General features: G+C 33.2%; 2 protein-coding genes and 1 pseudogene across 7 annotated transcripts in view; 1 reads left to right on the top strand and 2 right to left on the bottom strand.

Annotated features, from left to right (window-relative positions):
• The window catches only part of Iqcb1 (IQ motif containing B1), a 57,621-nt gene extending 50,457 nt beyond the window's left edge, over positions 1–7,164 (bottom strand). The window contains exons 1-5 of one of the 4 annotated variants that reach the window (XM_071615297.1): positions 7,067–7,164; positions 6,522–6,637; positions 3,303–3,414; positions 2,938–3,100; positions 1,222–1,351 (exon numbers count right to left, since the gene is read on the bottom strand). In XM_071615297.1, coding sequence (XP_071471398.1) covers positions 1,222–1,351; positions 2,938–3,100; positions 3,303–3,402 — 393 coding nt within the window. In that variant the 5' untranslated portion in view covers positions 3,403–3,414; positions 6,522–6,637; positions 7,067–7,164. Of the gene's footprint in view, positions 1–1,221; positions 1,352–2,937; positions 3,101–3,302; positions 3,415–6,513; positions 6,638–7,066 lie in introns of all 4 variants that reach the window. The other 3 variants (XM_027935983.2, XM_027935984.2, XM_027935985.2) reach the window with 3 other exon arrangements.
• Positions 7,165–7,291: 127 nt separating this feature from the next.
• Positions 7,292–22,411, top strand: part of Eaf2 (ELL associated factor 2) — a 42,539-nt gene continuing 27,419 nt past the window's right edge. The window contains exons 1-3 of one of the 3 annotated variants that reach the window (XM_071615294.1): positions 7,394–7,478; positions 10,715–10,779; positions 15,047–15,141. Coding sequence is in view for 1 of the 3 variants with exons in the window: in XM_027936160.2 (XP_027791961.2) it covers positions 7,373–7,478; positions 15,047–15,141 (201 nt within the window). In the remaining 2 variants the exon portion in view is untranslated. Of the gene's footprint in view, positions 7,479–10,714; positions 10,780–15,046; positions 15,142–22,411 lie in introns of those variants that run through there. The other 2 variants (XM_027936160.2, XM_071615295.1) reach the window with 2 other exon arrangements.
• Positions 16,927–17,994, bottom strand: LOC114093379 (armadillo repeat-containing X-linked protein 3-like; annotated as a pseudogene).

Below are 22,411 nucleotides of genomic sequence, written 5' to 3'. Positions count from 1 at the left end.
GGGGCAGGAAAAAAACTATTTGAAAAAACAGTGGCAATTTTCTTAATGTGAATAAATACATAAACTCAAATATATGAAGTTCAGTAAGTCCCAAGCAAGATAAATATAAAGAAATCCACACTACAAAGTGTGAAATATGATATGTCAAGAACTATGTAATGTTTTGAACAACCAACAATAAAAATTAAAGGAAAAAAAAAGAATTTAGAGGAAGCACAGGGTGGCCATCTCTCTGAGTTATGACCAAAATCAGCTTTAGATATAGTCCAGCTTTTAGATATATGTTTATATGTAAACACAGTAGTCCTTTATTAAAATGATTTTCATTGGGTTTATACAGAAAATAAAGTTATCTTTACAATCATTAAAAAAAAAAAAAGAAAGAAACCCACGCTAATGTTCATCAAAGAAAAACTGCTGAAAACCAAAGAAAATAGGAATGTCTGAAAAGCAGCCACAAATAAAAAGGCTATATTATATAATGGGGAATGAAAATAAACAAAGGCTAAATTTATAACAGAAATAAGAGATAGTAAAAGACAATGTTAAAAAATCTTTAAAGTGCGAAAAGGAAAAACAAACCAATATGAAGCATATAGAGGGCCATAAAACAACTCTGAAAATAATTCAAGGAATTAAAATGATATAATGTTATCTGACCACAATAAAATTATATTTAAAATTGGTACCAATAAAGTATCCAGAAAATCTTCAAATATTTGGAATTGGGCAATATATGGATCAAAGAAGAGTTCATGTAGCATCTAGCACAATGTACAAAAGAAATACTTCTTAAACGGAAAATATCTCTAATCTCTTGATTAGAGAAGAGATGTGAAAGATCATTTTTATTATTCTTCACCATTGTAGCTACTGAGAAAAGTTCTAGGCTTAGAGAACAAACTAATATACAGAGTGGAATAATAAGATAATTGAAGTAGAAAGTATGTTTTAGGAAGATGTTATGGACATAAGTGACTATGGGTGAAGCACAAAATTGAGTAGTAAGGCAGATTCTTTGAAAAAAAATACAGTCTGCTTTAGCTAGCATATAAAAAATGTCAAAAGTAGAGATAATTTTTTATTGTGATTTTTAGAATGTTAAATCTTCTATACTAATTGTACTTTCAGTCAAATATTGCACGTTTGAAAAATAAAATAGGACATATTCTCAGAAATTAAAATGAATTGGCTATAAACACAAAACACTTAAACACACACCTTAGCTGCATTGATGAAACATGTTTGCAATCGTCTCTCCAAAATTAGAAAATTTTCTGCTGCTGATGGAAGTAATTCCTTGTAAAATTCCTCTGCATCTTCTCCTGGATCTAAGCCTACACAGCAATGGCTTAAAGAAGAATGTAAATTATTTGTGTTAATCATAAACATCAGCTGAATGCTCTAACTTTTTTAGACATTATACATTAATGAATATCCTACTTTTGTTGCCAAGTCAATAAAAAACTTGTTGTAAAACTAGTCTAATAACTTTCTATAAAAAGCATAGTGTAGTATGGATCTTGTTTGTATTTAGGTCCAGAATTCATAGATCTTAAAAAAGAACATGTCAGCCATTCAGGAAATCAAAGATACTCGGCTCACAATAAAAAGACATGAGCTGAGTTTTCAGTGAACTGGGCTCAATCACTCTAAAAGTCATAAAATACCTTAATTCATGAATAAAATTTCTGTTAAGTGAAGCATTTCAGACATCCAACAGCTGAAAAATACCATATTCAGGATGGGATTAATTTTTGAGGGACAGATAAGGAAATAAAATACTCTTTAATTTTACACCAGCTCTGCTTTCCAACAGATCAACTTCTCTAAGACCTGAAAATTACTTGCCTGCATATTTCTTATATTAGAAGGAAAAACAAGCAAAACCCTAACTCTAGGAGGAACACTTTACAATATACATTAGAGGACAAAAAGTCATTTAGAAGAAATGAATCTTCTTCAACCTTCACATAAAAGCCACTCTTTGGATATGAATTCAACACTCAGAAGTCAAAAAAGTACCTATGGAGTAGACTAATACCAAAGAGACCCCAAATCAAGGGTTGTAGGCTAATGAGTGAGTACTACTGTTTGAGTCTTTCCAACAAAATGTACAATAACAAGCAATAAAAACTACATATTGAGCCCACTATACACCTAATGGCAAATGTTCATATACTGCAACAGTTTTTATTTTCCCTTTAGTTGTTAAAATTAATTACTTAAGAGTATATACTTTTGATAGAAAGCATTAGTAAATATAATTATGCTCAATTAATACTGTCATGAGCTAGCATATTTTATCAAAACATAAAGTAATTAAAGATTACTTAAGAAAATCATTAAACTCAAAAACTAAAGAAGAAAAGAGTATTGTATACATTTATTAAAATTTTCAACTGTATAGTGTGAATTTGGCCTTTATCTAAATAAATACTTTATCTAATAAAGTAGGAGTAAGCAGTTTAGAAAGTTAGTCTCCAAAATAAATACAAAGTGAAATGAATAGTTTTTATATCTGTTCTCCTATACTACTCTGCTCATGCACTTTCATTTTGGCACCAATTTCATTCCACTTGTGACACACATTTACATGACTGCCACCCAATCTCTATTTTAAGTTTCTAAAGTACAGATGTAGGTTCTTAATTTCTTCATTTCTTCAAATATTCCTGAGTCAGTAAAGAGCAGATCAGCCACTTGTGATTTAGTAATAAGCATAATAAATGATCATCATTTATTGAAGTTTAGCAGGGAAGTTTTAGAAAATTCCAAATAGAGTAAGTAAATAATAATCTAAAAGTATAATTAAAAACCTATCACAGGATATTCCAATTCCTATAAGGAAAATAAATAAAATAGAAGTAAATGTTGTAAATCACAATAAAAATACTAAATTCCTTAAGAACAAGCTGACTTATTGATTCATTTTACCTTAATATCTGTGTAAGCTGGGAAATTGTAGTCCACCCACCCTGGATTCGAGAACAATCCTGACCGAGGACCAGAAGGCAATATTGAATGAGGTCATAACAGTATATATCTTGTTTGATTTTCTTCAATTCTGAGCTTCCTACAGGTGTGTTGTTTATTATTTCTAAGGCAAAAGAAAATAAGATATACTTATTTTTGTTCAGTATATCAAAAGGCTACTTATATTTTTATATGTTGTTCAATACTAAAAATATAAAGGAAAAAAATCATTGCCATATCATAGTGTTAAGGTTTCTCTGCACAATTCAAAACTGAACCAATGATAGAACTGATTTTATTTAAAAATCATAAAGTCTTTTTCTTACCTTTTAACTTCAACAATATAACAGGGACATTCTGTTCAGGACTTTTTGCAACCTCAGCAGCTAGAGATAAGATCCTTGGGTCTGTACCTGTTGGCTTCATTTCACATATCACCTGTATTTTAACAGAATCAGAAAATAAAGGTTAAAAAGCCATAAAATATTCATTCCCTAAATAATGTATGAAATTGAAGATCAATATGAATAAAAAGTTTTTCTTGCCTTGTTTTAGAAATGTAGTTTTTTTTTCATTTCTTCCTTTATAGGAAATTAGTTTTTCTAATTAATGTACATCTAAAAGAGTTCTACATCCCTATACCTTACATGTAACATTTATAATAGGTATTGGTATTGCATTTTCACTGTGCTAGGAGCTTTACATTTACTCTCTCCGATATGTACAATTCTGGAGTAGAATTTACACATGAAAAACTGAGTGTGCGGTAAAAAATTCATATTGCAGACTTAATAAGGCTACTGTTTTAAAGGTCTGCTTACAAGGTCATTCCTTGGCTGGCATCTTGAATGTGGATATTAGAAGGGTTTCTACTATTCTGTGAAAAGAGTAGTTCACTGTTCCTAAAAACAATGCTGTTTATGCTGAACACCTGATTTCCTTGGAGTCCTGGAATTCTGGTATATGCTAGCAGAAGGCATCTACATGACTTCATTTTCCAATACTTAATAAAAAAAAAAAAAGAGGTTTATTTAGCTCACAATTCTGGAAGTTCCAGGGCATGCTACGTATTGGCTTGGCTGTGGTGATTTCCTCCATCCCATCACTGTGGCTGTGTCACACGACAGATGTTTAACATGACATGAGTTAAACATCACACTAAGATTCAGAAATGTGTAATTATAAGAAAACCAAAAATTATTTCTAGAGTATAGTGAATAAAATCAATTCTCCTAAAAATTTTAGAAGTTCACATCTCAAATTGTTACTAAAATTTGTTTATATAAAACTTTTTAAGTATTTGAAGTTCAACATAAGTCATCATTTAATAAAAAGTATCTCTCTTTTTTTTTTCTTATATTGGGGATTAAACCCAGGGGCACTTTAACACCTTTTATTTTTTTATATTGAGATGGGTATAATTAAATTGCTTAGGACCTTGTTAAATTGCTGAGGTTGGCCTTGAAATTGCAATCCTCTTGCCTCAGCTTCACATCTCTGTATTGCTGAGATACAGGCATGCAGCACCATACCTAGCTTTCCCTTACTTTTAATAAAAATTAACATATTTAAGTATTTACTATGAGATAAGCACTCTGCTAAGTACTTTTAAATGAATTATCTTATTTAATTCTCACAATGGGACTCTGAGATAGACCTTGTAATCGTTTCCATTTTACAAATAAGAAAGTAAAACTTGAAAGTTGAGAAACTTATCATGGTTTCATCAATATATGGTGGCATCAGACATATCAGATTAGTCTGATTGCAAAACCTATGGTTTTAATTACAATGTTCATTGTATTCCTTCCCTTGTAAAAGAGTAAAAATCACAAAATATATTCCTGAATAACCTACTTCTAGCTCACTTTTTTAGCTAGTATTCAGAACTGGCACTACAGTCTATCCTTTATTTCAAAAAGTTGACCATAATATAGGCATCAAGATCATCCCTTGAAGGGAAAAATATAAATCATTAAAATATTTTACTTAATTTCATATCCAAATGGTATACTCTTTTAATTTGTGTTTCTTTGAATATTAATTAGGGAGGTCAGGCATATTTCATTTCACTGGTCATTTTTTTCTTTTATACATTTTCTATTCATATCCCTTAACCATTTTTTATTGGCTTGTCTTATTCTTCAATAGAATCTTTTCATATATGGATATGCACCTTTTGCAAATATTTTAAAGAATATTTCAAAATTGCTAAGAGTACTAGGAAAAAGAAAGCCCGGAGCAACTTTTAGCACATAGTAGGTGCAAAACTTTCTAAGGGAGTATATACAATTATCTCATCCTTTCCAATGGCTGCATTATGCTATCCTTCCTTTATAAGAGTGCATCAAAATACATTTAAGTGTGCTAACTGGATGTCATTTAGGCTATATATTATTAGAAGCAACGGATATCAATGTGTGAGTCTTTATGAATTCATGCTAGTATTCCCATAGGACAAATTCCCTATGATGGTGATGACTGAATCATAGGAATACATATTTTAATATTATCTTTTACACTTTTGCCAATCTTTGAGATTTCTATTTAAATAGTATAGTCTTGTTTGAAACTGCATTTCTATGAGTTTTAGAGGGACTCTGCCATATTTCATGTTCACTAGTCAGTTTTTTCTTTTATATATTTTCTATTCATAGTTTTATGATGACACATATGGGGCAGACTCCTTGCTAATATTCTGGTTGGGAAAGAAAAGTGTTATGTGTACATATATAAAAATAAACGTAAAACTTCTTAAGCATACAAAATATGTGAAATGCTAAATAGATGACATAGATAAGAATTCAGACAATAATTAAAGAAGTAAGCTTCTCTTAACCAGTTTTCTTATCTGAAAGTAAAATTAACAGCAATTCCTACCTCCTAGAATAATCCAAAATTCAGAAAAGAAGGCAGGGAAAAATGATAGTCTTAAAATATGACAATACAACTGAGCTTAATAATAATCATTTGAAGAGCTTACTATGTGCTATGAAGTGTTCAAATGCTTTCATTTAATCATGTCAAGGATCACAAAGAACAGGCATTCTTTTCCCCTAATTTTAATGATAAGCATACTTATAACTTTTTTTTTCTTTTGCAATGCTGCTACTGGTACCCAGCGCCTTGCCGGTGCTTGGCAAGTACTCTATCACTGAGCATCACATCCCTTACCCTTAAGCATAATTTGGGGCAGTTTGGTTTGCACAAAGTCACACTTTTAAGTATGAAGCTGGAATTCAAACCCAGAGATCCTGGCTCTAAAACCTGAGCACTTACCTACCATATGAAACAGTCTGAGTTCACAGACCGAGGGAGATACATTCACCTACCCATATAGAACAATAAACTGACAAATATGCCTAATAAAGAAGTAAGGGAGTATAGTTTGATTACACAATTGTCCTGAAAATCAACCACTTGTTACAGCAATCATTTGTAAACGTTTGTGTATGTTTTTCTCATCTTTACAATAAATTCATGAACAATGACGGAGAAAAAGAATGCCGATTATTGATCAATTATTAATACTGTTACCCAGTTACCAGAACACCAGCTCGAGCTTCAGCCTTGATCCTTCGGGAATCACCTCTCCCTAGTCGTGCTCTTTTACTGCCTCCATGAACCACTATGATGGAAATAAATGAAAGAAAGAAATCCACTGCAATGCAGTTACAACTGATCCTAAACGCCTGCGGTTTCTAACTTCGAATCCTCGTTTTCCTTCCTACACGTCCTTCCTCCAGTCTTAATACCACCGGGAACGTCCTCGGTAATTAAAAGGTCAAAAAGATTGCCGAGGTAACGGCGTCGCTTCCAGTCACGCACAAGCACCGAGGCTCCTTTCCCCGAGATTCTAGACTCGGCTTTGGCGCTACCAGTCCTTTGGCCAGTCGCCAGGCCTAGTACCCAGACACCGCCCTCCTCAGGCCTCAGTTTCCACACCAAGATCTCCACAGAAGGCGTGGCTGGCCGATTCCCCCGTTAAGAGGCCCTACATGCAGGTTCACTGGGTCCAAAGGCCCGGCATCCGGACATCCCGGTATCCCAGGGCCCTCTCGGCCCCCAGCCACCACCTCAGGTCAGTTACCTCATCCCGGTTTCGCGTTCCTGCACCAATGGATCCTAGTTCCCCCACGTACCACGGTGAGGTGGCCCTTGCCAAGCGGCCTGCGTCGCTACGCGGGAAGGGATGGGGGGGCGGAGAGAAGCGCCAAGGGGCGAGGCGTCCGTCACTAGGCAGCCAATCAGAGCTCCAGGGGCGGCCGGGGAGACGTGCACGTAGGGCGCGGGGCGGAGTCTGGGGTGGCGGCGCTGGGGGCCTGCCGCTAGTGTTGCTGCTTTGGGCTGAGGTGGCAGATGGTTGTGTAGGCGAAGTCGGAGTTAGTGGGCAAGGATGAATGGACCAGCGGGACTCTCGCGCATTGACCGTCACGAGCGAGTTCTCAAGTTAGGCGAGAGTTTCGAGAAGCACCCACGCTGCGCCTTCCACACTATACGCTGTGAGTGGGGACTGCCAGGGGGATAGAAGGGGCACCTCCTTCTTGGTTGGGCTTGTGAAGGCGCAAACTCCTGAGTTCTGTTCCCATAACCTCCCCGCCCCTGCACTCCTCTGGAGGTGGGAGTGGAGAGGGTACAGCGTAATCTACTACCCTGTTAGAAGTCCTAGGTGTGAGTAAACCTTGGGCGCATTTAAGTGTGACCAACCGACTGGAAGGGGCGCGTTGTGGAGATCTGTAGGGGTGACTGTGGAGGCTAACATGACAAGTGTATGATGCAGAAATGGAAAGGAAAATAATATGACAAACAGTACAAAGGACCAAGGCAGGGCCAAGGGAATGCCTTGAAGCTGATGGGGACAGTCTTCCTTCCTTTTCCTCACCTCTGTCTGATGAGGGTTTTTATTTACTGTTTTTTTTTTTTTTTTTTTTGGTGGGGAAAAGTTCTTAACCATTTCAATCTCTCTCTTTCCAAACCCAGATTTCATTGTTATCAAATACTAATTATCGAAGTATTTGAAGGTGTGTTATTAATTTCTTTATTGGGAAGATTTTTATCTTTATGATTTCTACCCTTTGGTTTACCCACATGTTTTAATAGTTGGATGACATGACAGGAAGGAAAAGTACAGCATATGATTTTGTCTATAAAACATTCATTTTTTGCATAATAGCCCTCATAGAATTCTAGAGCAGGAAGGAAACGTTGAGATCATTGAATCATGACCTCTTATTTTTCTATGGCAAAATAGTAAAGCAGATATTTTTTCACTTCCTTTCTCCAGCTCAGCCCTTCTTTACTGTTTCATCGTTCCACCTTTTTCAGTCATTCTGTAAAGAAACTTTATGGATTTTATTCTGAACGTTCAATGGTTCAATTTAAACACCTAATTAAAATTCAGTCTCCAAAAGTTTACTTAGATTGTAGACAATCTAGTTTTACTAGTTCATAGTAAATGTAAGAAGAATCAATGGTTTTAACCCTTCAAAGATATGCTTGCATTTTATTAAAGGGGTTTCTTAAGCAATATTAACATCCATTTTATAGAACAATTGGGGAGATATATGACAAGAGAAGATCTTCAGAGCTGTTTTTGTTTATTCTTTATTGGATGGCCATACTCTGTCATCTAAATCTCCCCGTAGTGAGACAGTGCTGTACTGGCTCTGTGGTTTCTCTTTCTCTTCAGTTTCATTTCCCAAAGCAAGATATGGTTCTTATCTGTTTTCTACAGTCCTTTTTCTCATAGTATCTCCTCTCTTCTTTCTCAAGTATGCAGTAATTTTTAACTTTTATTAAAAAGTACAACTTTTTAATTTTTCAAGTTATAAGGTTTAAGATTATAAAATTGCTCTAGAATATATTTTTATATAATTTGGGTATACATTCTCTTCTAGGGGAATAAACCTGAAATTAAATTAATAAAAATGTAGCCTTTGACAAGTTCCTTGCTAGTGCGTCAAAGCATTTCACTTATAAAGGTTCTTAATATCCCAGAATTAAATCTTCAAAGTTAGAGTTAGATAATCCTGGTACAAGAATGATGATAAAAATAGACAAAACAACAATAATAGTAACCGTAAATAAACCTAGATGTTTGAACACACAGTTATGTAGAAGACATTAAAAATTTTTTCAGTCTTTTTTCCCCTTTCTTGTTGAGCAGGCGTATGGTTTTTCCCTAGGTGATCTTCACTCCTAAGAATTCAGAGTGAGGGAATAGAAACTATAGAATAGAGGACACATACATAGGACAAGTGCATCCAATTTATAACTAGCACTCAAGCTAATGTAATTTGGGAGAAAATAGTATTCTGTCTTTTATGTTCAGGGGAAATTTGGGTAGTTTAATATACTAAGGCTTTAGACAAACCTGATTGGGAATCCTATCCTCTACTTTCTCTCCCTCCCTGCCTATTTAAAAAATATATATATGTATATGTATATACATACACACACACACAAACACATATATATGCACACACACTTTGACTTTGGTGATATTTTTTAAACTCTTAGCCCCAGTTTTCTTATGTGTAAAATGGTAATGATAATAGTGACATTTCATAATTTTTGTAAGGATTAAGTAAGATGGCATAAACATAGAGCAGTATTAGGTGCCTGGAAAAATTTGAATTGTAATCATGATTGGTTTTGAAGAGTTATAGTAATGTATATATAGGGAGTGCCAATGAATGTAGTTTCTATAAACTTTTAAAAAACATTTATCAGACTTTGAAAATAAGATCTATTAAAAAGTCTGGCATGTGGTCAGGAGGTGTATAGTATGTTCTTACAATTGTAAACTAAATGATTAGCAGTAGTTGATTCACTGGTAAAAGAGTTTGAATAAAATAATTCAGTAGAATTAATTTTGGATTTGGGATAGTGCTAGTTTTAACGTTTATTTTCAGATAAAGGTTAATAAATTATAAAATTTTTAAGTTTTCAGTGGCACCACTTTTTGCTATGATGGAATGATGATGAGCAGTGACTATAGAAAAATTGTCTTTAAGTGGACCTTCCCCTCAAAAAGTAGTAAAGCTTTAGAGCACATGTCAGAAATGATACTAATGAAAAATTGATTAAAATTATATTTATAGTTAAGATTATTTGCTTTGGATGGAATATGGGACAGAGTATGGGTTTTGGAGTTAGTTGAATTAGTTCAAATTGTAAGAAATAAACTGACAATAATAATTGTATGTTCTTTTATGAAAATGTTGACATTATATGATGCTATAGCCAAAACAGAGAAGTGTTAAAGACAAAGTAGAAAATGTTTTCCTGTTCTTCACAACTATAGTAATTATATTTGAAACCTGAAGATTCTAACATAGATAAAGGAAATCCAGAGAGAATAGATCCATGGTAGAATTGATGATAGGATTCTCAAAGTAAGAACTAAAAAGTAAGTTATTTAGTCAATTTAGAGAATACATTTGATATTTAGAGCATATGGAAAGCATCAACATGAAATTGTTCAACAAATTCTTTAATTCTAGAACTATATATGTAACCCTTTGAAATTGAAAAGTTGTTTACTTAAAAAAAATAACATGTTTGAAGGCAAAGAAAAGGCAGTACTAAAAAGTGGAACATTTTAACTGTATAACTGTAGGATAATTAGAATTATAAATTGGTCCAGAATAGTTGTGGTAGACTTATTGATTAATAAATTCATGCTTATTGTTAAGTAAAGCTAAAGATCTTTTGAGTACATTTCTGTCTTTTGCAGTTAATCTCATTCTATACAAGCTGCAGAAGGCTGTGAACTCCTTGAAATTATACAGTCTTTGATAGGTATGTTCTCAAATGTATTTTTATATGGAAGGGAAAAGTAAATGGTTTATAATTTTTATCAAATTCTCATAGGGATTTATGACTATCTCATATCCCCTAACACCCCCTAAGCACAAAACTGTGGATATAAGACAAAAAGGCCATGTCATATGAATGGATAGAGTATGTGGTTTGAGTTCCTAACTTGATCATTTCTTAGCTTCATTAATTTAAAGGTGTTTCCCATTGGTAAAATGTGGTGAGAGTATTCCATTCAAAGATTTATTGTGAAAATAAAAGTGATAATAAATTGAAAAAAAATACTTCTTAATAAAACCCTAAAACAGAGGTTAAGATTAACAGATTATACTTTGTTTGGCCCTCATAGCTATATGTTTTGTCTTGAATTAATTGCGAATGCCTAAAAATCAGGGTCTTTTATATAAAAATCAAGATTTCCAGTTTTTTCCCCATAGGATATTATTATGTTCCTAATTTCCTCCTTGACCTAATTGATGTTTGGCAAAGGGATTAAAATATAAAAGAGGAAATATTATTTAAAATTATACCTCTTATGTCACTTTATTGTTAATTTTTGGTCTAAAAGCCTGGAGACCATATTTATACATTTATACCACTAAATATGCTGATTTTAGAATGAGTACTGATTTTTATCATGGTAAAATAAATATTTTACCAAGTATTTCATTAAAACAATAACATTTTAACTCAAAGATGCAAAAACTAAAAATCTTTCTATTTAATTATCCTTGTTAATTATGTCTTTTATGTCTTCTTATTTTTACCATCTAGATAGGTTAATGATCATTTCTCTTTTTTATATATTTTAAAAATGATTTTACTGCATAACTGAACATTAATCTGCTATTCATTTCAAATAAAGCCATTTTGGCAGTTTTTTTTTTTTTTTTTTAACTAGATTTCTACCTCTTTAAAAAAAAAAACAAAAAACAGAAGGTGACCTGGCAATCTTGGCAGCAGTTGGCTGGAGCACAGTGTAATTACCTTCTAAGATTGGGCTTATTCATTCTTTAGGTCACTGTGGTTCCCACAGGTCTGCTTTACCATTTGGGTTACCTGACCGGCTTCTCTACAGCATCATTTAGCTGTAGTTAAATGACAGTCATCTCTCTTTGTATTTTCCTTTTGTCATTTCAGAAAAAGATTGAAAGTCAGAGGGCTATGGTTTTATCTAGGTTGCCATTACTAATGTCTTACACATTTATTATCATAGAGAATTCTCTGTCACATATTAAGTAGTGTGTGCACTCTGTGAGAACAGAAGTGTACTAGTGAAAAGAACAGAGGAATATGGCAGAATCTACACTGAAACAATAAAATCTTGAAATATACATGAATATGGTCCATAGGAAATAATGAGAAAACATATATTTTACACATAATTTAGCACTTTATATTTACTTAAAATAAGTTTGGATGTCTTTTAGAGAGGCATGAGCAACATGAACCCAAGTCAACTACAAGGATCTTTCATACAGCCATTATGTTAAAAATACTTGCAAAAACCACATTTCTGTTCTTTAAAAAAAAATTACAACCCAATAGACATGTCCACAAAGAAGTAAATAATACCAGGTAGTTTATATTAGATTTTGGTGAATGGCATTGTAAATGCTTCAGGAGGGGAAAGGAATTTGGGATTCTGAATAGTAGGAAATGACTTCAAGGAAGAAGGAACTTTGAAATAGGATTCAAATTCTAATAGCACAAAAATGCAGAGAAAAGCAGGACAGGCTGTAGTAGTTTAGCCTTTAGTCAACTGAAAATTAGTTTGTCTTTAGCAGGAATGGAAGGGGATGACTCTGAAAGAATTATGAAAGAAAATATAGGACTAGATGTGAGTGATGAAGGAGGTAGAGGAATATGTAGATTGATGAGAAGACCTTGAAGGAGTTAAAATTAGAAAATTGAAGACCAAAAAAAGCCCATTACCACAGGTGCTCACATAAGGCATGATGATATTTATAAATAAGGAAAGATATATATAAATAGTGAGAGATTTGAGTGGCATCTCTATTGTACATATCTTTATAAAAGAACTTTGGTTCTCACTTTAGATTCACAAATAATATATGGTAGCTCAAAATTGAAGTTTTCTTATCTACCTGTTGATATATCTTAGCTAACCTCTCATCTTTTTATTTTAACTGGTTTTGTGCTTCCATATTCTACCTTTAGTAAATATTAGTTGCATCATCATGGGCAGGGACTTAATTTCTTCCACCTCCCATTTCCTTTATCTGTTATATAGGGATATTCGCTACTTTACAGAATTGTTGGGAAGCTAAAAGATCAAAGTGATTAGGAAAAACTTTTAAAATTGCTTCATACATAATAGCTATTATCATTGTTTTGTTTTGTATTGGTGTTCATTTTCTTAGGTTTTTATGATATCTGCTTTCTACTTTCTCATCTCTTTGATACTCAAGTTCCATTCTAATTTTTCTTCAATATCACTGTCTTCGCATCAGTTGACATTAACATTTATTTCTCTCTGTCCAAACCCTCATTCAAGCATCTAAAACTTAACACCTTCATTCTGCTTTCATCTTTCTCACTGAACTTGCCACTACTAACAAACTCTTTAGTTTATTTTCAGTTTAATCTTTATCCTTTGATTTCTCAGTTATACCTTCTAGGGTTATTATAAACCAACCTCACAGTTTTCATATTGCTTATGTTGTTTTTATATCTGTTTCTTAAAATATAGGGATAAACATTGAGATTTAAAAAAAATAATTTTGCATGTATTCAGTTTTGAATTAAAGCAGTATGAAGAATATCTGTTATAAAGATGGTGTGAATTTTTATATTCATTTATGTTTGTTTAAGGGCTAGAGGGATGGATTTCTTTTGTTTTTCAGAGTTATCACTTCCTATTTAAAAAGTTAAATATGAAGTATGAAGCATAATGTCTGGCTCATAGTAAGTGTTCTAAAAATGTTAGCCACTGTAGTTGTCATTGTAAAGCAAGGCCAGTCTTTTGTTTATTAGCAGTGTTGATTTTATGAATATTAAAATTTCTCCTTTCCCAAGATCTACCCACCATAGTAATGGATATCCATTACTTTGAATTTAGACTTTCACCTATCAAACTTTGTTATGTAACATTGTTAACATAAAGATAAATCTGTTTAACATAAAGATAAATCTATGGGCTGGTCATGTTCTGTTGGTGCTGTATCACTGAGCTGCATTGCCATGTTCTATTTTTTTTTAATTTGGTTGGTAGTTTTACACTTGTTATTTTGTAAAAGTTCATCAAGTTTATTGTTTATTTTCTATTTTGTATGTATGCTAATTTTAATAAAGTGTTAAATAAACACATTATAACCTGAGACATTATATATCAAAATTATTATAGTTATTGATATATATTGGTATAATTTTTTATAGCTTTCATATCTTAGAGGTTTTAAATTTGTTTAGCTTGTGATAGCTCAGTATCCTAAATTCCTTCCAGGTAATAGATTTTAATGGCATCATTTGAACCATGATTTAATTCACATTTAAAATTTATTTTAGACTCTTCTGAAGTGGAAGATTTGGTTAAATTTCAACATCCTTTAATGATGTACTTATCCATGAAAAACATAAAGCACAAAACTAAAAAGATTGCTTTTTCTTTTTTGAAGTTTCCCATGAATACTTTGCTGTGTGTTCATTCATTTTATTCTGCTATACAAGTAGTAGTAGGGACCAAAAGTAGTTTAAGAAAATGTTATGAGGGAAAAAGACTGAAAATTAAAAATATTCTACTTATATCATCTTTTAAGCAACACTGAAATTATTTAGCTTTTAAAAATAAGATTATTTTTAGTTGTAGATGGACACAATACCCTTATTTATTTGTTTGTTTGTTTGTTTTTATGTGATGCTGAGGCGCTAACCCAGTGCCTCATATGTGCTAGGCAAGCGCTGAACCACTGAGCCACAACTCCAGTCCTGAAATTATTTAGCTTTCAGCAGAAAATCTTAGACTAGTTTATTTTAGTCTAAAAATGTTTCTATCATTGTTTAATAAATAATATTTTAAGAGTATAGCTGTTTCTTTTTTTTCCTCAGAATTAAGCATACAGAAATAAACTCAGGTGTATTTTGCTTATTTGTAATAGTAATACCTTTCTAAACCATTTTAATTACTGGCTTTTGAAAACTGATTACTGCATTAGAATATGCTCATATTTTTGAGATCAAGGTATTATTGCTCTATCTTAAAAAAATCAATATTTGTATCTAATTTTAGATGATTTCAAACCTGCTTCTATTGACACTTCTTGTGAAGGAGACCTTGAAGTTGGCAAAGGTGAACAGGTGACAATAACTCTGCCAAATATAGAAGTAAGTATTTTTTTAGATTGACTAAAAAGATCTTTTTTGCAGGATTTTCAGTGAATTTAAATGAAAATAATTGCACATTTATGTAATGATGGTTAGTTAAAGTAGTTAATAAGCACAGCAAGGCAACAAAAGATATTTTAAACTATTTTGGGTGAAATAATCTTAAAATATCTTTATCTATTTAATACTTGTAAGAATTATCATAGCCAATGATTTGAAAAAATTGGTGGTCTAAGCAAATATTCATTTAATTTCTATTATGAGCTATGTTTTATATTCTTAACTAGGGATAACAACTTGTCTCTTGCCTTCTAGTTCTAATTTGATATAACAGACAGACACAAAACCATCTAGTGTTGGTTGGAGGTGGTGGTGCATGCCTGTAAATCCAGCAGCTTGGTATGCTGAGGCTAGAGGATTGCGAGTTCAAAGCCAGTCTCAGCAACTTAGCAAGGTCCTAAGCAACTCAGTGAGACCTTGTCTCTAAATAAAATACAAAAAAGGGCTGGGGATGTTGCTCAGTAGTTAAGCACCCCTGAGTTGGTACCAAAAAAAAAATTAGTGTTATAAGTTAAGGGCATATAAAAAATTCTGTGCAAGCATATAGGTTGAGTCAAATACTCTCTGATAGACTTTTGAAAGACTTCACAAAGAAAACATTAATTGACTTGAGCTTTAAAGGGGGATTTTAACAAGCAGAAAGGGGGTATAATATTTACTCAAACAGAACAACATGTGAAAGGCTCTAATGCTTTGAAAGAACAAGGAATTTGTGGACTTTGTGTAGTAAATCATTGTATAATGAAAAGTGCAAGAATAGAAATGTGAAAGATAGGTTGGGATGGGATTGTGAGTATCTTTTATGTTGTGATGTAGAATTTAAACTTTATCCCATAGCCATTCGGGAACCATTAGGGGTTTTTAAGCAGAGAAAGTAATATGATTAGATTTGTAGTTTTGGAGGGCTTTTAGCAGTATAGGGAATATCTCTTACCTGAATTGCTTAGAACCAGAATTGTTTCTGATTTCTAATTTGTTTTTTTTATTTTATAAAATTTGCATGTATATAATGAAATATCCTAAGAATGGGACTCAAGACTAAATGTGAAATTCATTCAGTTCTATATGCATCTATATACAAGTTGAAGGTAATTTTAGACAATATTTGTAATAATTTTTGCATACGAAACAAAGTTTCATAGTGTAGAATTTTCCACTTGTGGTGTCATGTTGGCACTCAAAGTTTTTTTTTTTTTTTATTTTGGAGCATTTTGGATTTTAAATTTTCAGGTTAGGGATACTTAACCTTAGTTTGGGGAAAAGGTTGAAAAAGAAAGTGACCAGGTCACGGAGACCTTAAACAAAAATTTTGTCTGCTTTAAAATTTCTAGATATATCCATAACTATCAAATACTATTTGCATTAAAATACAAATCCTTTGTGGTATGGTCTGTTTTTCATAGTCCTTGAGTTAGAAATTTCATTTTTTCCCCTTATTTTTCTTTTCAGCATTAACACACAACTTCATTGATGATACACAAATGCAAACAACAAAAGAGAGCTTACTTATAACAAATTGATTCACTGTCGTTTATGCAGAGAAAATGGTAGAAATAGTTCAAGCTAGGCAGGAAGATAAAAAGCAACAAACATGTGTTCAGTGACGTTCATTTACCCAGCTTAAACCCAAAGACCAACTTGTTTAAATATTCAGCACTGATAATACAACATGGTGTCCATTATTCAAAATCAGTGACTGAAAGAATTTCTTTACCATATAAGCGAGGTGGAGCAAAGGAATCGTTTATAATATATGTTGTTTCTAAAGTACAACGCCGAGAAGTTACTTCTAGCTCTTTGGGAACATATACATACCCAGTTTGATTGTGAATTGTCTGACTTTTACTTTCACCAAGCAATCATGGTGCCTTTTTATTCCCAATACCTTATCAGTCCACACTTGAAATTCTTTTAAGAATAAAATAAAAGTGAACCTTCACTGAATTGATTCTGGTAGATTCATTTTCTTATTATTTAAAATTATCATTTACATTCTCAAAAATGACCAGAACTTTTAGAATAATATTTTTGTTCTGTTTCTCATTAAAGAGGGAACCCAGTGAAGATTGGCCCCTGAGTAGTTCTATAGTCATTGCTGGATTTTCAGCCAAATTTAAAAAGACTTCCAAAAGCTAAAGTTTAGTTTCTTCATTTCTGACCGAAAATAAATGAAAAAAGTTTGAAATGGAATTATCAAGCATATACGGTTACTCATTATTAACAATCTTATTCATAAGCAATCTTAGTCCAGCCAGCTGTACAGATGATTTCAAGTGAGAAGTGATGTGTCATAACACACTTGATTCTTGTGTATCTTAAGCGTGCACTAATTTTTGGCATTCACACTTGTTATTTAGAATGTTAAATTCTTTAACAACAGATCCTGAATATTGAGAATCTTTGCAATAGTTGGGAGAATCTTGGATCACAAATAATATCTGTTAAATATATAAGCAGCATTATTATCTAGAGCAAGTAATGCTTCTATAAGAATATGAGACTTTTCAGACATCTCAACCAAAGCAAATTTCTGTAGTTCTTGAGGGGACAAAATAATGTCATCTGAACTAGGGGAAGCCTGTTTCTAGACATCCTGATTTGTCTAGGTTTGGCCTGACTCTACCTCTGGTCCTGACCTCAGTTCCAATCTGAGCACTATACTATATTATTGCTTTCATTACTGTCATCATCATCAGGACTAGCTGAAGAACAACCCTCAGCATCATCCACACCCACAAAGCTACCCTTAGCCTTTTTATCCTTATTCTATTTTCTTCCCATGGTCAGTTTTTAAATACATAGCAGGGATTTAAATACATAGCAGAATAGTCATGAGGGCTGTGGGTCCAGGTGCAGTCCTGTGAAGTCTGATCTTCCTCAGCTGCTTCAAAGCCACAATAGTTGATTCTGGAAGTAGACCTCCTTGTGGCAGTTATTTTGCCCTTCATCGCTGACCTGGATTGGTGCCACACCCAACAATCTTTCTGATCTCAAATTGACTCCTAAACTGGAAAGTCTTGGACTCACTGCAGGGATCCAGAATAATTTCCCAATTTCCTTCTTCTTCCTTCTACCTCATGCCCATCTGCCTTCAGGGAAATTTCCTAGTATTCAGGGGTTTTTTGTTCTTCTATACTAACTTTATCAATCCTCAGAGAAAACAAAGACTGTAACTTTTTACTATAATATATAAAGAAAATCCTGGAGTTTTGAGATTGTTTTTGTTTGTTTTAATTTTTTAGTAGGAGTGGTTTTTGTGCTGGTCCATCCACATTTTCTTTTGTGTATCAATGAGATGGTTTGTCATGGTTAGAGGTATAGTAAGCTGTCTGTCCTCTAGTCTGCTGTCTTTTTCTTTCTTTTATCAGCCAACACCACTTATTGAGAACCCACTGATGTCAGACTGTATTAGTTGCTGCTGCTGAAGGTTTTCCTAAGGCTAATTAAATGGGGAGTGGGTTTCTTATTGAATATTCCTCATTTGCTCCTATAGGATCTGAAAGAAATGAAAAGTCAATTCAGTTTGAAATGTTGTAGATAAATTAACCTTTGTATTATTATCTTATAAAAATGCTCACATTCTGGTATTTCTAAAATAGTTTGGAAATTTATTCTGCAATCTAAGGCTTATTTGCTTCATGATCTTTATTGAAGAATAGTCTAAAACAGTCACTTAATTTTAAAATTTACTGAAAAGCCTTATGTTGACATGAAGAACTATTAGCCTGTTTGGAACTGCATTTTTATTGTTCAACTATGGTTGGTTTGCAGAAAAAAATTTAATTGGATTCTTCTTTGCATGTAGAATATTGTTTTCTTAAATTGTAGTCCTCTCATCCTCATTCCTTACATTACTTTTTCTCTCCTAGCAAATGAGGATTCTTATTAACTTATATTAGTCTTACGTGTATGATTCTTTTTTATTTACACTTATTCTGCTTTATCTAGAGTTTCATCTACTATGTGTTTGGTTAGGGTCTCAATTGAAATATCTCTTTTAAAGAAATGACAGTTATATAGGGGGCATATATTTTCAAGATGAAACACTGTAAATTTCTGTCCCAGTGGCTCTAGAGACTGAGGCAGGAAGATCCAGAGTTCAAAGCCAGCCTCAGCAGCAGTGAGGTGCTAAGCAACTCAGTGAGACCCTGTCTCTAATATACATAGAATATTATAGGAGCACAAAAGAAAGGTAACCCTACCAAAGGAGGAGGAGGAGACATCAGGATACACTGAATCTTGAAGGTGAATTGAACTTACCCAGTTGAAGGAAAGAGGGAAAGACATTTTAGAGAAAAGAAAAAGACATGGACCAAGAGACAGCAACAAAAGAAAATATTTGAAGAACTACTTATACATCCCTCTATGGCCAGGTCAAAAGGGATGAAGATAGAAAGGTATTTAGGAATCAGATTAATAAAGGACCTAATATGCACTATAATTTAATTTGAACTTTTTTTCTGTAACTCATTTAGACAGTTGAAAGAGAATTGTTCAAATTGCCATGCTAAGAGCAAATATATTTTTGCTGAGCATATAGTACTTGAACAATTATAAATAAGAATGGAAATTACCTTTGTGAGAGTGTTTTCCCCTTCTTTTAAAGAACTTCTTTAAGTGAATAAGAGGTTTACTTTTTTTAGCATCTTTAATTCTGTGGATATTATATGGAAATGTAATAATTATTAATTGGAAGCATTTAGATTCTTGTATTTTCTTTATGAACTTGCTTTCATCATCGTGGTAGCCTAGAAAGCACAGTAGAGTCCTTCAGATTCTGGTGGTTCTTTGTAGGGTAGATTTTCTAATTCCAATTTCTTTTCTAATTTCTAATTTCTTTGCTGTTACAGAATAGAAGAAATTAATAAAAATGAAAACTGTTAGGCTGGTTAAATAATGGGCATTTACAAATCTCTTTCTCCTACAGACAGTTCTCTATAGATGGTTGTTATAAATTCAAAATTTCAAATTTGAAAAGTTTCACTTTACTCAACAGTTAATAATTTGTCATTTACACTTCTGAGATTGGCTTATTTTCAATTCTGACTCTTCACTTTGTGGAGTACTTTTGTGGGACTTACATGAATATATCCACTGGAAACTTGCTACTCTCTCTCTTATTATGCAGGCAGTGCATTTCTTATAACTTTCTTGACTGTTTATAAATTTAATTCTCAAACCCTGGGCTTATGAGGGTTTTACAAGTATGATGTGCTACTGTGTCATACTAGACAACATTCTTAGGCAAAACCCCTTTCAAGATGAACCTGGTCTGGTTCCCTTCATTAGGTTTACTTAGCACACATGGGGAAATAGCTCCACCACATTATTGAGACTTTAGCCTACTTTAGGACCAGCATCCTATTCTAATATCTTGTTGGTTACATTTTTAAATTGTGTATTTTATCATTGCACAATATCCTTTTTATTTTTATATATTTTTATTCTAATTAGTTATACATGACAGTAGAATGCATTTTGACACATCACACATAAATGGAGTATAACTTCTCATTTGTCTGGTTGTACATGATGTCATGTTACACGGGTAATGTAATCATATATACACATAGGGTAATAATGTCTGATTCATTCTACTATCCTTCCTACCCCACTACCCCTCCCCTCCCTTTACTCCCCTCTATGCAGTCCAAAATATGTCTATCCCCTGGCTTATTGTAAATTAGCATTTGCATATTAGAGAAAACATTTAGCCTTTGGTTCTTTGGGATTGGCTTATTTTGCTTAGCATAATATTTTCCAGTTCCATCCATTTACTGGCAAATGCCATAATTTCAAATTCTTGAAGGCTGAATAATATTCTGTTGTGTGTATATACCACATTTTCTTTATCCATTTATCTCCTGAAGGGCATCTAGGTTGGTTTCACCATTTAGCTATTGTGAAATGTGCTGCTATAAACATTGATGTGGCTGCTTTACTATAGTATGCTGTTTTCAAGTCCTTTTGAGTATAAACCAAGGAGTGGGATAGCTGGGTCAAATGGTGGTTCCATTCCAAGTTTTCCAAGGACTCTTCATACTGCTTTCCATATTGGCTGCACCAATTTGCAGTCTCACCAGTAATGTATGAAGGTGCCTTTTTCCCCAGATCCTCACCAACACTTTTTTTAATTGATTTTTAAAAAAATAAATGACAATGGAATGCATTACAATTCTTATTGCACATATACAGCACTACTTTTCACATCTCTGATTGTATATAAAGAATGTTGACACCAATTGTGTCTTTATACATGTACTTTGGATAATGATGTCCATCACATTCCACCATCCTTGCTAATCCCCTGCCCTCTATCTTTCCCTCCCACCCCTCCGCCCTGTCTAAAATTCATCTATTCCTCCCATGCTCCCCTTCCCTACTCCTCTATGAATCAGCCTCCTTATATCAGTCACCAACATTTATTGTTGTTTGTATTCTTAATAGCTGCCATTCTGACTGGAGTGATATGAAATCTTAGTTTTGATTTGCATTTCTCTAATTCCTAGAGATGTTGAACATTTTCAATCCATGTGTATTCTTAGAGGGAAAGTAGTTCTCATTAACACCATATAGTTGGGTTCTATTTTACCACTGTATGTCCTTTAATTGGGGAATTTAATCTGTTTGATCTGTCCTGCTATTGATGCCTTCTATAGCATTTTTAGTTTTACTGAGTGTATCAGCTTAAAATTTTGCTTTATTGTTTAACAAATTGCTTCTATCTCTTCATTAGGTTTCTCTTTTAGAGCATTGAAATGTTTCTCTAATTTCTTTAAGCTCATTGAATTTCCTTATAACAGCCATTTTAAATACTCTGAGAGTTCTCCCATACTGATTACTATCTGGTCAGTTTCTGTCACCAGATTATGAGTTCTAGGTGTGGCCATGGTTTATTGAAAGCTGTGATACTCGTTGGCTTATGATGTCACCTGGGCATTGAAGAATCAGTTTTCCTAATCTGACTTATTTGTGCCTATCTTTTCAGAAATTCTAAACAGGTTGCCTATTTTCTCTGCACCTGTATTCATTTTTAATATTTCAGCACTAGGTGGCACTCAGATCCAGATTTTCAGGGAATACCAGAGGGCAGTCTAAACCCAGTTTTGTCCCAAATACAATGTTGGTATGTTGTTCAGAAAGAATCAGGAGAGTACCCTGAAGTACTAGTTTGGGTCCACAAGCCTCAACCTAGGGCCAAGGTAGGTCT

The sequence above is a fragment of the Marmota flaviventris genome, chromosome 8, assembly GCF_047511675.1.
Source record: "Marmota flaviventris isolate mMarFla1 chromosome 8, mMarFla1.hap1, whole genome shotgun sequence".
NCBI classification, from domain to species: domain Eukaryota; kingdom Metazoa; phylum Chordata; class Mammalia; order Rodentia; family Sciuridae; genus Marmota; species Marmota flaviventris.
The sequence above is the reverse complement of the archived record's forward strand: the minus strand, read 5'-3'. Positions and strand labels throughout refer to the sequence as shown.